The following is a 15,537-nucleotide window of genomic DNA, read 5'->3' as shown; positions in this document are numbered from 1 at the left end:
AAGCAGTTTTCCTGCAGGCTGGCCAACTATTTTGATAGGTGGCTTGATATGTCAAACACAGAAAAGAGTTTTGAAGGGGTGCGTGACAAGCTGGTCACAGAAAAGTTTTTAACGTGTTGCAGCTCAGAGCTAGCGCTATTCCTGAAAGAAAGAAAGTTGTGTTCATTGGAAGAGTTTGCCGACACTGCAGACCAATTCCTCGAGGCTCAAGGGCTAAGAAATTTGAGTAAGGCAAGGGAGGAAACCCAAAAGATCCTAGAGACAGATGCGGCAAAACCAAGAGCATATGGCGGTGCATCTAAGGCGCCAGTAAGGTGTTTTCTCTGCGGCAAGGTGGGACACCGTGCAGCTGACTGTCGAACTAGCAGCACTGCCCAAAAAACACAGGTTGTGTGTCAAGGTTTTAAGAGGAGGGGTCATACTCTGGATGAGTGCCGACACAGAATGCAGGACCGAGCTGCATGCGTTGTCGACTCTAGGGTAGAACTTGTCACGCCACCCGAAGTTCCACAACTGAAAGGAGAGCAAACGCCGCTGGAAAATGAGGCAGTGAGTGGAACACCCAAGTCGAAAGCAGCAATGCCAGTGGTGGTTGGGCAAATAGGGGACCGTCCTATATTGGTGCTTAGAGACAGCGGAGCCAACACAGTCTTGGTTCGGAGAAGCCTGGTGAAGGACGAGGATCTTACAGGGGAAGCGTCGGCCGTCACTCTTGTAGATAGCACAGTAAGGTACCTTCCTGAAGCCAGGACTCTAGTGTCCACGCCATATTATACTGGGCAGGTAGTGGCAAAATGCGTAGACCAACCCATCTACGATCTCATCTTGGGAAACATTACGGGTGCAAGAAGTGTCGAAGAACCCGATCCCGAGTGGAGGATGCTCGACGTTGAAGAACATCCAAAGGAGGAAAGGCCTGCGACAGTTCAGACGGGTGCAGTCAGTTTCTCGTCGGCAGTGGAGACAAGAGCTCAAGCGACAGCCCAAGCAACGCAGCGTCCGCTCTCTACTCCTTTTATGATGTGCTTGAGCGTAACACCGGGCGAAATTGCAATTAGGCAAAAAGAAGACCTGAGCTTGAAAGCCTGCTTCGAAAGAGTCGGGGGGAAAAAGTGAAAAGAAAGAAAAGTCGTACGTCCTTCGAATATCAATTGGTAAATGGTCTTCTGCACAGGGAATGCGTATTTAGTTCAGGAAGGCGGGTCCAACAGCTGGTGTTACCGAGAGATATGCGAGAGACCGTGCGATGCTTAGGACATGACGCCACTATGGCCGGACACCAGGTTGTTCTAAAAACGGTGTCTAGGATCACCGAGGAGTTCTTTTGGCCGGGTGTTCAGAGTGACGTTAAGCGCTTTGTTCGCTCATGTGACGTGTGCCAGCGCACAGTTCCGAAGGGAAGAGTTCGTCCTGTACCCCTGGGCAAGATGCCAGCCATCGACCTATCATTTCAGCGAGTGGCAATTGACATTGTGGGGTCAATCTCTCCAGTATCCGCCAAAGGCAATAGATATGTGCTTACTCTGGTTGACATGGCCACTCGTTATCCTGACGCAATTCCATTGACAACTATTGACAGTATCCAGGTGGCGGAGGGTCTCGTGGAAATGTTTTCGCGTTATGGGTTCTCGAGGGAAGTTTTGAGTGACCGGGGCTCGAACTTCACATCTGAACTAATGAAGAAGGTTAACCGCCTTTTGTCAGGAAGGCAGGTACTGACGATGCCTTACCATCCCATGTGTAATGGGCTTGTAGAGCGGTTCAGCGGTACCCTCAAAAATATGATCAAGAAAATGAGCCAGGAGTGGCCTACTGGTTGGGATAGATATCTCCCAGCTCTTTTGTTCGCATACCGCTAAGTACCACAAACAAGTCTTGGTTTCTCGCCCTTCGAGATGTTGTGTAGGAGAACCGTTAGAAGTCCACTTGCATTACTCAAGGAGCTGTGGGCTAATGAAGAGATTGAATCAGATCTCAAAACAACATACACGTACGTTCTTGAGTTGTGGGACAGGTTGAAAGAAACATGCAGGCTTGCACATCAAGGCCTGGAAAAGGAGCGTGGACGCCATAAGAGATATTATGAAAAGAAAGCCATTCACAGGAATCTGAATGCGGGCGACAGGGTTCTCGTTCTGCTACCCACGGATCATAATAAGTTAGTGATGCAATGGAAGGGCCCGTACCTTGTGACGCGGAAGAAAAAGGACATGGATTATGAGTTATTCATAGATGATACTAAGAACGTTTTCCATGTAAATATGTTGAAGAAATACGAAGAAAGGGGTCCCGTACGGTACGCCCCCAAGGTAGCATGTGCGGTAGTGGCCCAGGAGACAGGTGATGCTGCCGAGGTGCCCACGTTCAGTGGGAAGAAAAACGCAGGAGGGGATGAGGTACTGAAGAAGCCCAATTTGAATGCAGACAGAGGATTACAGCTGTACTCCAAATCAAGGGGGAGAAGTTTTCGGATGGGCCAGGCAAAACGGAGGTCATATGTTGCAAATTAGACTTGTATACAGATAGAGCTAACTGAACAGCTCTAGGTATTTCTGGGATGTATCTTGTTGTTATTGTTGTTGTGTTAATGCATCTCTGGGATTTATCTTGTTGTTGTTGTTGCTATTGTTAGTGTTATGTGATTATACAAGGGAGTGTGTTGTGGACACGAACATGTTTATTAAGGACTCTGTGCGGACATCTGCGGTGTGGTGGGTGCTGGGTCCAGAATCGCCACAGAAGATAGTCGGTTGGCTGGGTGGCTTGGAGATGAGGATGACATGAGAAGTTTTTCATGGAAAAACTCTTGAGAGAGGGGGCCCTTGTCACATATATTAAGGAGCCTAAATTAAATTTTAAAGGAAAGAGGTGTGAGGAAGACGACGTGGATTAACCGAAGAATAAAGAAGAGGAAGAAGAAGCATTCGGTGGTGGAGAAGAGAAGAAGACGATGACAAGGCTTACGTGGACTAACACGGAGGCTATAAAAGTGCGAGTGAGAGCGAGGCACGGGGGGAACAGCAGAGAAGCGCAGGGTCTGGCGGGTCAGGGACACATCGGCTGGAAGAGAGCGACGCCGGCTACTGCTCCGGTGAGCTCACGTTCTACGGCATCGCATCGTGGACTTCCTGCCGTGCCTGAGCCCGTTCCGGGGAGTCAACGGAGGACTCTACCACCTGCTACGGCCAGGGCTGTCTCCAGCGCTGTTGCTATCCATCCGGGTGGTGCCCCCAACGCCAACAACACCGGCATCACCTCCACGGGCGCTTGGACGGGGAGCTTGTACTACGCAGCCAGCGACGCCAGGCCAAGCGCGTCGAACGCCGTCAGTGACGCCAGCCCAAGCACGTCGAACGCCGCCTCGACGTAGCAACAGCACAGCTACTATTGTCCTCCATCGTGTCAGCAATAAAATTCTAATAAGGAAGAGCGTCAGGCAAGGAGACACGATCTCTGCCAATGCTATTCACCGCCTGTTTACAGGAGGTATTCTGTGGCCTAAATTGGGAACAGTTGGGAATAAGAGTAAATGGAGAATACCTGAATAATCTGAGATACGCTGATGACATTGCCTTGTTTAGTCACTCATGAGGTGACCTGCAAATCATGACCAATGAGTTAGAGCAGAATGGTTGGTCTAAAAATTAATATGCAGAAAACCAAAGTAATGTTCAACAGTCTAGCAGGGGAACAGCAGTTCACAATCGGCAGCGATTAAGAAATACGTAGGGCAGGTAGTGACAGCTGACCCGTGTCATGAGAGGGAAGTAACTAGAAGGATAAGAATGGGGTGGAACGCATATGGCAAGTTCTCTCAGATCATGAATGGCAGTTTACCAATATCCGTCAAGGGAAAAGTGTACAATAGCTGTATCTTACCGGTACTCACCTACGGGGCAGAAACGTGGAGGCTGACGAAAAGAGTCCAGCTTAAGTTAGGGACTACGCAGCGAGCCATGGAACGAAAAATGATAGATGTAACGTTAAGAGACCGGAATCGGGCAGAGTAAGTGAGGGAACAAACGCGGGTTAATGGCATCCTAGTTGAAATCAAGAGGAAGAAATGGGCTTGGGCAGGGCATGTAAGATAACCGCTGGTCCTTAAGGGTAACGGAGTGGATTCCAAGAGAAAGTAAGCGTAGCAGGGGGCGGCAGAAGGTTAGGTGGGCGGATGAGATCAAGAAGTTTGCAGGCAAAGGCTGGATGCAGCTGGCAAAGGACAGAGTTAATTGGAGAGACATGGGAGAGGCCTCTGCCCTGCAGTGGGCTTAGTAAGGCTGATGATGATGAAATGAGAAACACACGTCTGACAACTATGTCATTTTGTTTTATTTCTTTTCATGTGTTCTACAAAGCTGCAGCCAGATTAGATTGTTTAAAATTTAATTCAAGTAGGCCTCTAAACTGAAAGTGCATTGCATTGTGTTGGGCAGGGCTTTCCTGTACAATTTGTGCACATTTTACTCGATACAGTTCTTTCAGCGTACATCAAGGTTTTCCTAGTTCAAGCATGATGCTAAGTGTATCGATCCTCTTTGTGCAGGAAATCCAGTTTCTCAAAACCTCAAAGGGAGAAATAGCCCAGAAGGTAGGTGCCATTATTATGTCACATTTGTCAGCTTAACAGTAGAACTGCATATAATCAGGTTCAATCATTGTCTGATCTGTTGCATAGCCTTCCGAGCACAGTAGACAGGCACTGGCTAAACTCGAGACTGAGGTAAGCAAGCATGTGCATGCTGTGCACTTAACCTGACAGTCTAAGGTGCTGTCACTAGATAAATTCGTCCACACTCTGAAAAATTCTTTGAGGGATGTGCAAGCTTGGGCGAAAGGGGTGCACCCACGGAGGTGAGTGGGTTGTGCTGTGCAGCCATTAATGTTGCGAGGATGGAAAAGTGCAGGAGGGGGGTGGTTGCAGGAAAAGCCAGACTGTTAGTGTCCTTTTAGAGTTCAGTCCTTGTGCATCCTCCCTGTATTCTGTGTCGTCTTCGGCTTTGGCAATATTGGCGTAGCCAGTTGTCCAAGTAGCAAAGCGAAATGCCACTTGGAAGGTGGCTAGCAGCGTAACATGCCACCTGCCAGTGGTGGTAGGTGAAGGCAGGTGAAGAGGTGCACTCAAATCTCGCATTACCAACTATCGTAGTCATCAGTCAATTTTTTTGCCTCTCCTCCTCTCTTCCACGTCTCTGAAAACCCTCACCTGCCCCAGTTGTACCTATGAGTGCCTGTAGCAGCTTTGTCTGGTCGATTAGAGTCAGAATCTATTCATAGAACGAACTCTAGACCTGAACAGAGGTGGAAGACTTGCACTGCCCTAGCCGGTCTCTGACACTAAGAGTCTTTTTGCATGTGGCAGCCCTTGCCTGCTTTGAAGCAGGAAGCAGCCCACATTGCTTTAATAGTGCCTATGCACAAAGCCTCTGGTATGGCCATTTCGCTTCCTTCTCTCTGAAATGTAGAACAAGCACCTCAAGGCAAAAGTGTCGAAGCTACAGGAGAAGGTTTGCCGCCTAACCAACGAGATAGCTGAAACAAGGGACGCTGAAGCACGGAAACGTGAGCGCATTGAGCATCTGTACCGGGAAGCCAAAGAAGAGCACCAGTTCATGAGGAGAGCCAGCACTGCTGCCAGGGCAGGGGTGACCCCAGGCCGCCAGGTAGGTTCTGCAGCAGTGATTGCGAGAAAGAAAATAGTAGTTCCCTAATTGGATCAGGGCTCCTTAAACTGCATGCAATCATTTTACCAACTGTAAGTGTGAGAGGTGGGTGCCAGTGTTGGCTAATATGAATTTGTTTTACAAGGTTGTGTGGGCTGAAATTTATATAGGCAGCTAGAAGTTGCATAATCCATTTCTGTGGTGGTCGTGAATGGTTGATTACATGTGGTGGCAAAATTACTCACACTGCAATTTACGCAAATTGATCTGATACTTTGGCTACAGTTCAAAAGCTGCTTTGCATGAAAGCTTGTTGAAGTAACGAAGAGTTGCACTCAGTTTACGCTGGTGGCCTGTTGCAGCTAAATGAGATCATTTTGTTTTGACCAGGCTTCAACCGCTGTTCAACGGGGAAGCAGACCTGTGCCTGCAGCACCACAAGATGTACCCAAGTGCATGCCGACACAGGAATGCCCTTTCACATCGTCGTTTCTGCACACTCCACACAAGCCTAGCACTTCCGTGGCCCAAGCCCCATCACTGATTGCACCTGCTTTTGCAGAAGCGCCAGCAAGCAGCACCTTTAGAGGCAGAGTGGTGAGGGCTGCAGCATACATTTAGCCGCCCACTCGAACTGCTTCCTCAGGGCGTGTAGCTTTGGTCAAAGTGAAGCCCCACAGGCCACTGGTAGAGCATCTCTATAGTTGCACCCTGGTTGCCATAACAAATGCTGAAACAGCATAGCTACCAATACAGCCCCTTTTTGGATTGTTTTCTTAATGGGCAAAAGTTTTATCCCTTGCTACCCTGCTTCCCATTAATAGTGTACATGACACTGCGCACTGTACTTGCTTTAATAATGTTTTTTCAAGGATATAGATCAACAACATGTTTACAGACATAGGGGGTGCTCGCAGGCGCCGGAGTCTAGGTTGCTTCGATAGTTTCCTTTGGTAGGGTGGCGACATCTCCAGTTTTTGGAGCTAAATCTCATTTAGCCACAATAAAATATTTCTCCGGAACTCAGCATTTCCTCGTCTTTGTCACATGAGAGCATTTAATACTGCTTCATTACACTGAAAATTTATTTCAGAATAAATTTTAGCATCTTTTTGTTCATTATAGGGTTCGGCGCAACCCCTGTGATTCAAAACGTCACCTTTTAATCAGATAATGAGTGTCTCCACCCTACCAAAGGAAGCTCTATCAAGGCGCTCTACCAAAGTCGGCTGAAGGTATCCTGTGTGCTGTCATCTGCTATTGTGCGCAGTTCGCTTATTATGCTGTTTGAGAGATGCCTTCTATGTAGAGCTGTCTAAACTATCTAGTTTGAATGATTTTATATTTCTGAGTAATTTTATCACCCACAGAAAGCACGTCTGAATGCACAAGAAGCTTATGCAATTCGGAGAAACTTGTCAGCAGTGAATAAACGGCCGCCATTATTAGTGCATTGTGAAAATAGAAAATAATTTTGAAAAGCTTTCTTTACATCTGCTATGTTCGCACACTGTATACCCCCAAGTCAAGGTAACTCCAACTTGCACAGACTATGTGTATTGTTGGGTTTTTATTTCGGTTTTGTTATTGAATAGGCAAGCTCATAGGTGCCCTGTGAAATCAAAGAGCTACTTCGAAAATTTTTGTTTACATGCATTCATACAGGCCGTACGCCCACAGTTACCACCACCCAGTTACAGAAGCACTATCGCTGTTTGCACCACAGGCTGCTGTAGGTCTTTAATTTTCTTGAAAATGTGAACAATTGAAGAAGTGCCATGCACCTGCTTCCACAGAGCACTGTTAAGGAGCCTTCACTAAATTGGCTCCCACTCCTGAGAGAAAGTATCGGGTAACTTTGATCAAGATATGTACTAAGAAGTGTTGCAGATGGGGCCTACTGTATGACTTAGGGCATTGATCAGCAGCAGAGTAATACCTGGCAGCAAAACATTATTTTCTAAGTAAATAGGGTGCTGGCCACTGGTGTGGTGGTGCTGGCAAGTATAGGCAGGTGCATATGAGAGTCCTGGGCCTGGTAATGTGAACTCCTGGGCATCAGTTTTGGCATTTGAAAGTTTGAGTGAAGGATTTTGAAAAGAGTAAGAATTTTTTCGCGCTTAGGATAGGAAACCAGGCAAGACTGCAGACAAGAATGCATGGTTCTGTCCTGTGTGTTTTGCTTATCTCTGTTTGTCTGCCTGGATAATGGATTGATCATAATTAAATGCATGCCGGCATATATTTGGATAGAAACATGTCAATCATGCTATTGAAGTCTGCACTGTGTAGGTCCGTTGCATTAGTTTAGGCTGGGTATTGATATACAATAAATGTAGAAGTGAAAGTACACTGAATGATGTTGCAGACAAGCCAAGCAATTCATGGCCTTAAACAGCACTGGCAATGCTACCGATACAAAGGAAGTCATACATATGGCTGGCAGTTCATGTTGTTTTCCAGCATACAGGCAACAGGCATTTCATAGGCTGAATGAAACATTGCGGTTTGCACTCTGTACTATTTCAGAAAATCTCGGCAAAGTAGGGAATCGCATTTATATGTCAGGCAGTACTCAGTTTCTTCGGAAGGCTTTTCAGTGATGTGCCTTGCCTAACGTACCCTGCACATTTGTGAGGTCAACTGAAAAGCATTCTGCGGGGTACATTCAGTATTAAAACATCAGTTTATGTCATGTGCCACCCAACATGTTAGCCAATTGGTTTGCATGAAAACTCATACATAGAACTAGATGCCACACTCTTAAACTAGCATTCCGAGCTGCCACTGAGTTCAGTTTTTGCTAGAGCCGCCGTGGTGGCTGAGTGATTATGGCGCTCGGCTGGCCCGAAAGACGCGGGTTCGATCCCGGCCGCGGTGGTTGAATTTCGATGGAGGCAAAATTCTACCGGCCCGTGTACTGTGCGATGTCAGTGCATGTAAAGAACCCCAGGTGGTCGAAATTTCTCGAGCCCTTCACTATGGCGTCCCTCATAGCCAGAGTCGCTTTGAGACGTTAAACCCCCATAAACCAAACCAAACCAGTTTTAGCCAGGTTTTAGCATTGTCACAAGCTGAGGAGGATTCTGTGCTTGATCCAATGCCCATGACTGACACTGCAGGTTGTGCATGAGCCTGAGTCATCTTCAAGCACTTCACCCGGACTTGAGGTTGCGGTGATGCCTGCTGAACCATCACAGGAAAGCACATCGAGTGAAATGTCGGTGAGGGCTTGAAGGTTGCGCGCAAGGTTGTTTGAGAGGAGCATTTTGGATTGTTTCTGAGATAGTATGCCTTATGATGATTGGAGTGATGCTGTGGCAGCTGTGGGGGTTTATCCCAGAGTGACATTTTACTTCAAGATAAGAACCTTAAACTGTAATGCAGATTTCATCTCGTTTATCCAACCCGTGTACAGCATAAGTTGTTTCGACTTGTGAGCTCTTTCTTTAAGTAAAAGAGCATTGTTTTCTGATAGATGTCGAAGTTTGGTTGTTTTCTGTGAGCATTGCGTGTTTTTCTAGAGAAAGCATCCTGATGGTGAGATGATATGATTAAGTACATTTGTTCATGAATCTTTCCACTTACCCTTTATATTAATTTTTTTCTCAGCTCTCTGAGTTGGCTAGCATCATTGAAGCAATTCCAGTCAAGCCAAAGCCTCCGACTGGTAATGCTGGAGGGAAATCCTGCTCAACCAAATCCCATGCAGTCGCTGCAACAAAGGCATCAAAGCATCTGCAAAAGGCAGTGAGTGCCTTACTTTTGTGTGGGGTTCATTCATTGTTACAAAGTCCTTATTCACACATGAGAAGACAGACATTCCGCAGTTTAACAAGGGCTGTCATCAGGCTTTCTTTGCTGCTGTGTTTCTTATCAAGTTTCGTCGAGCTGTACTTGTGCCTATAATTGTTATCTCAGTCCCTTGTTTCTGCTTGTCTATCGTAGAAGCTGAAAAATGCTAATACTTATTATTTTCCTCATGGGAGCTGTAACTGCCACAGTGGCTGTCTGGTTTATAGTGCCTGGCTACTGATGCAGAAGATGTGGGCTGGGATCCATAAACCAATTATGGGAGCTGTGGCTTGCATGCATTAGTGCACATAGAATCAAATAAAGGGTTTCCTTTTATTGTGTGCCAACCACAGCCACATAGTAGTTGTGCACTTGACTACTGACCGCTAGGCCATATGGGCTCGACCTTGTTGTGCTCAATCACTTAGTATCTAGGTTGAGGGATGGCTTTGTTTTTTTCAAACGATTGCATGACTTCTCTGCAAATGCCTTAAAGCATGAACAAGACTCCTCGTTGCCCTTTTTAGTCTTGAAACCAGCAGCAGCGATATGTGTGTCACTGTGAGGTTTCATGCCTCCCTGGTCGAACAAATGTTTCAGTGGAGTGAAAGGAGTTCAGTGAGAAATATTACGCATGTTTTGCATGAGCATTGTGCAGTATGTTGAGCACTTCATTAAAAAATAAGAATACAAACTCAATTTTGTACGTGGTAGTGGCTGGCCAGGGGACAGGGTAGCTGTGCTTAATACAAAGTTATCCTGTCAATTATTGTTACTACAATTGTTTGCATGCCATGCCACAGGAAAGTCTGGCAAGGTGCTAAACCTAAAGCAATCTGTGAGCACAATTTCTGGGTCCTCATCATGTTGCCACATTACTGCCTATTCGTTTCTCTTGCACCCTCACTTTTAAGCGGTAACCGCATGAGGCGATATTCCTTCGCGATACGTCGCGCGGTGACGCCGCCGTCGCCTATCGCTGCCGCTGGCGCAAACCGCACGAAGCGACGGGACTCGGCGTCGGAGCGGCGCGTTTTCAGTGTTGCTCGATTGCGGCTGCTTCAGCGTTCAGTCATTTTGCGTTAATTAATGCGTAGAACAATGCTCTTAAGGCTTCATACAAGATAAAACACAATAAAAACATTGAAAAATATATTTAGGTAATAATTTTATTTTTAGTCTACAGAAAGTGACGTGACGCAGAAACGTGCGCCCGAGGGACGCTGCGATGAGGCGCCAGGCGACATTCCTGCGCTGTTGCGACTTATAGTGCGTGTAGGACATACCCACAACACCCTTTACTTTATAACTTCATTAATGAGCATTTCATTAAATTCTTGCATAGCTGCCATGGTGAGGGATGCGTCGGCTGTTGCTCCACGCGGAAAGCCCGCTGAAAAAAAAAAATCGACTTTCGCGCGCAAGACGGATCGGAAGTTACTCACCCGCAAGGCCTACCGTCATTGGCTAGTCTCGCATGGCATTTCCGGGCGATGAGCGAAATTTTTTGCAAACCCAGAACCTGGGCGACGCGATGAGCGACAGTGCTTCGGCGGCCCTCAGCCCATCGCGCGGCGTGTCGCCACGAATTTTCGCCTCATGCGGTTACTGCTTTAGAGTAACTGGGAGAGTGTGCTTCCAGTTGAAACTTATTTCTTTTCGTGACATAAAGGCATATTTTGTGCATATATCGCTAGACACACTATCACTGATCTGACAGTAAGCTTTCTTGCAGAAAACACCAGTAAAGGCTTCACCATGCAAGCGAAAGCATCCTTGCACTGTAAGTGGCTCTTTTTAGCAGTTGAAAACTATTGTATTTTCTTATTTCTTAGTCTGTGAAGTGACGTGAAGCATACCAGTGCTACCCAGCATGAAGCGTCGGAAAGGGGCACGCATCTCCATGTGTCTCACATTAGCTTGCCTTGCTGCTCGTATGGTCCATTAGATTATAAATGCCATGCGGAGAAGAATGGCTGCAGCAGCTGCAGTCAGCTCAGACTCATCCCAGGAAAGTCATGGGAGCTGTGTGTCTTTCAGCTGTGTATGCCGCCATACTGGTTTTGGCACATGTGCATTGCGGATAACACGGGCGCAGACACCCTACAGGTGCAGTATGGGGATCTGCCGCCATGGGAATGCTGCCTTAGACCAAGTGGCACCACGTGCTCGTTGTGTGCGCCTCGCTTAAAGGGGCTGCGAAACACTGCTTGCTGGTTACACTTTAAAGGGATTCTTTATGTCACACAGATGCTGACTCAAAAGGAATTACGAGAATCGATGCATAGGAACGGGAGTTATTCAATGAAGAAATTTCAAAATACAAGCAAACAAAATGCTGCCCTCAACTCGATTTTTGCGCAGCTTCCCATTCCCATTTCACTCTCCCAATGAAGACACTCAGGGCGACCAATCAGAACAGCCTATCTTAGCACGTGGCGTAAGTTTGCACTCCATGGTTGCCTGTTCTCTGTAACTCGTTCATGCCAAGGCTGGCAGCACCGTTTGCATGGTTACGACAACCATGGGAACGCCCAGCTGACCCAGCGATGCTTCACTGTCATGTCGGCGGCGCAGAAGGGAACACTGAGCAGTGACGTTCCCTTACTTATGGATGTGAACTCGAGTGCGAGATACTGCGACGGTGTGGCAGCCTGCGCAAGATATCAGACACGTTTACCATAGTGCGTACCGCTACTGCTTACCGCCAACCATCGCCCGTCGCTCCTAGCGCGCTGGTTGGCTACGGCTACGGCGAGCAAGGAGCGCGTGCTGTTGACGGGAACATGGCGCCATCTGGTGCCACCGCCCGGTGATCCTCCACAAGCTGATGATGCGCACTGCCTGCTAAATGTGAAACGAATGCATCCTTCCTTGGGACCGAAATGAACGCTTATAGAGTGCAATGGCTTGATCGGATCGATTCCGCAAAGCCGCTCTCAGACACATAGAGAGTAGCCATAAGTATTTAGTGCTAGGCCGTAGGATGTTTACAGAAAGGCGCAAAGTCCTTTGATACAATATGTAGCCAGTGCCTCTGGTGGCGTGTTTTTGTTTTACTTGATTTTGAGTGCTTTTATCTAGGGCAAACAAGTTGGTTTTGTTATTGTAATATAAAACACAAAAACTTGACAAAACGTATCTCTAATTATTAACGCAATTTGCAGTATATTTACTCTTTGTCCAATCATCAAGCTCGCACAAAGCGATGTTATATCCGCTGCTAAAAACCGCCACTGTATGGTGACACTGTCAGCGGCACGAATTTGTTTTTGCAAGCTAATTAAAATATTAAAAACCACAGTATACGTGGTACGACCGATGCTAATAGCATCAATATAACTAATTCAATGCAACCAACAGGCAAAACAATGCTCTGAAAATGTGTTTCGGGGCCCCTTTAACAAAACCAGGAGTCTTTGGCCGTCACAGTGGTGCTGTCAAGCGGCGAATGACTCCTGTGCCTTTGCCGCTGTTTGTGGGAGGGGGCACGTGGGTAGGGGGTAGCTTGGAGCTTCACTGAGAGCTCTCCACGCAGACTAGAGGCCCGCAGTGACCTCAAGCTAAGGGGGAAAAAAAATGTACACGTTGATGAAGTGCAACTTTACATGCACCAAACGTCTTGAGACTTCAAACTCGACCGGAAACGGATACGGGAATGGGACAAGAATGCTGGGAAGTTGCTACAGCAAACCTACGGGAAAGCAAAACCTCAAAGAAAGTTGAGTAACGGCGCGCGGATGTTTAGTGAATACGTGGACGATGCGCTCTTAGAGTTCTTCAAGCGGGAAAGAGTGGCAGGATGTTTTAAATCCATGTGCAGTGCACCTTTTTTTTTTTTCTGGCAGGAAAGTGTCGCCACGATCTTGAATTTCGGCCCTGTTACGGGATAGCGCCGCCCCCTACTTCGCCAGTAATTTCGACTTGCGGGGATGGGGGCGCTTGCTCGGAATTTTACAGTATGTAGAATAAATTCTATTGAGCATTCATGCCGCATACAAGTTGTCAAAATCTTGCAATGCAATGACATGTGGCCCGCATGACATCAGTTATGAGGAGGCTGTAATTGGCTTGCCAAAAACCCCAAGGATATTTGTAAATGATGGAGGCGGGGGCATGAACAGCTGAAGAAGATCCAGTCTATAGTGCTGTGGCAGGGGAGTGAGCAGCCAAAAATAAAAGTAAACTGAGCCAAGACGGTGGAGTACCGGCCTATAATTTTTGTTGTGGCTCACTCTGGTGTACGAGTGGAAAAGAAAAGGAAGGGGTTCATTTTTAATTGCTGATATCTGTGGTGCTACATAAGCTAGATCTAAAATTTTTGCAGAAGGATGATGGGCAATTCAGTATCTATCAGTACTGATGGATGTTGAATTGCCCATCTCCTGCAGGAATCCTAAGCCGTCAAACTGGTTTAAAGAACTAGTTGCGACCTAATTCCAACAAAACCAGTTGATATCTGGCTCGTTTTTGACTTGTTCCATTTGGAATCTACTGGGAATTTGTTCCTTAAACCAGGATTGATACAGATTGATGAAGAGTCAGCGCATAGTCAGCGCTCTTTACTCTTGTGTCCTATGCTGTCCCTTCTTTCTACCTGCGCTTCCACTGAAGTCCTTAAACCAGTTTGACCAGCTAAGATTTTCACCTGGCTTTCACTTTTCTTAGCCTTGATGCAAACTATTTCAGGTACCCTTTAAGTGTTGGATTTAAATGTATGCATTATACTTTCATATTGCTGTAAGGCATCTGCAGTTCCAGCTTCGTCCAAAAAATCAAAGCTGGAGAAAAAAGAGGACTCAAGTTGAACTGGAATGCCGGCAGGTGCATCGTCCCCAAAGAAGCACAGATCGGTCAACTCAAGCTTGAGTGTCTATGACTCCTAGTAGTCCCGATTTATCTTTTCATGGTTTTCAAGTTGTGCCTCAATAAAGAATTCTGAGTGCACCAAATGTCCGTGAGAGCATCGCTTATTTGAATCCTTTTTTATGTCGACAAAATGCATTAGGATGTGCGTCATTCTTTTCCTTGAAAAAAAAATTTCGATGAATACATTATGCAAAGTATGCTGCCATGAGATGTGGGCTGCTTGTAATTTTATTCATTTCGCATTCAAGATCATGTTTCAGCATCTTGTGCATGAACGTCCAAGTTAAAGTGATATCGAGCCATTTGTACTTTTTCCAATTTCCTTTAGTTACGGTGTCATGAGATGCTCAAAAATGCTTGGCATGCTTCTTCTCTTTAGAGAATTGTGTGTGAGTAGTTTGGGAAGGGGAGGTAGGCAAAGGCAAGTGTGTGAATGCGTGTTTGTGCACGTGTTTCGTGCTTTATGGCCCTTCTGTTTCTTTTAGTTTGGTGCGTCGTCAAGAACAGGTGTTTCCTAGCATGCATGTGAGCCCTCAATGAGGGTCTTCGAGACCACCTGTACATTTTGAACGTCAATTTAGGTCTTCTGCGTTTTTTTTTGTCGGAGACAAGGGGGAGACAACTGGAATTTAAAGTAACTAGTAACGGCAGCGCAGTGTCAAATGTAGTTATGTGGGTCATCTCCAAAGCTTTTGTTTTTTAGGTCCGCTTTTTTTCCTCTTCCGTGCAGCTTAAAAGGCAGAATTTGTAGACTCCAATACAGGAGGATTGTGTAGGACCCAAGAGGCCGCCGCTGCGAAAACAGTGCAGAAACGCACGCGTGCCGCAACTTGCCCCCTCCTCGTTGCTCCCTCCCTTCTGCCAACAAATGCGAATAACCCATCGCGGCCGTTCAGGATGAGGTTCTGCGCATTCAGAGCTATCACAGGGCCACAAAACCTTGGCAAATTCCAGCAAAGCATGTTGCGCTTAGCTTAGTCAGTTTAGTGTATGGTGGTGTGTGTAGTTAGGCAGAGTTCTGCTTGTGCTGAAAGCAGTTAATATTTTTAAGCTTCATGCTATATCTTGTGTCATTCGATGCAAGTTTTAGGTATGTTCACACCTGCTTCCAGATCAGATCAGCTTAACCTCGATCAGACCTTAACCCGAGTAATATCGTCGCCAGACATGCCAATCACCCAGCAAAGCAAAACAGTGAGCCATTAAGACTAAA

The 15,537-nt window shown here is 46.6% G+C and overlaps 1 protein-coding gene across 5 annotated transcripts in view; it reads left to right on the top strand.

Annotated features, from left to right (window-relative positions):
• The window catches only part of LOC144113271 (uncharacterized), a 38,533-nt gene extending 24,134 nt beyond the window's left edge, over positions 1-14,399 (top strand). For 4 of the 5 annotated variants that reach the window (XM_077646254.1, XM_077646255.1, XM_077646253.1 and 1 more), the window contains 8 exons: positions 4,544-4,588; positions 4,676-4,720; positions 5,463-5,660; positions 6,051-6,257; positions 8,783-8,884; positions 9,273-9,410; positions 11,191-11,238; positions 14,201-14,399. In XM_077646254.1, coding sequence (XP_077502380.1) covers positions 4,544-4,588; positions 4,676-4,720; positions 5,463-5,660; positions 6,051-6,257; positions 8,783-8,884; positions 9,273-9,410; positions 11,191-11,238; positions 14,201-14,263 — 846 coding nt within the window. In that variant the 3' untranslated portion in view covers positions 14,264-14,399. The remainder of the gene's footprint in view (positions 1-4,543; positions 4,589-4,675; positions 4,721-5,462; positions 5,661-6,050; positions 6,258-8,782; positions 8,885-9,272; positions 9,411-11,190; positions 11,239-14,200) is intronic. The other variant, XM_077646256.1, reaches the window with a different exon arrangement.
• Positions 14,400-15,537: the final 1,138 nt, after the last annotated feature.

The sequence above is a fragment of the Amblyomma americanum genome, chromosome 1 (genome assembly GCF_052857255.1).
Source record: "Amblyomma americanum isolate KBUSLIRL-KWMA chromosome 1, ASM5285725v1, whole genome shotgun sequence".
Classification (NCBI taxonomy): domain Eukaryota; kingdom Metazoa; phylum Arthropoda; class Arachnida; order Ixodida; family Ixodidae; genus Amblyomma; species Amblyomma americanum.
Note: the sequence above shows the minus strand (reverse complement) of the source record. Positions and strands in the feature narration are given on the sequence as shown.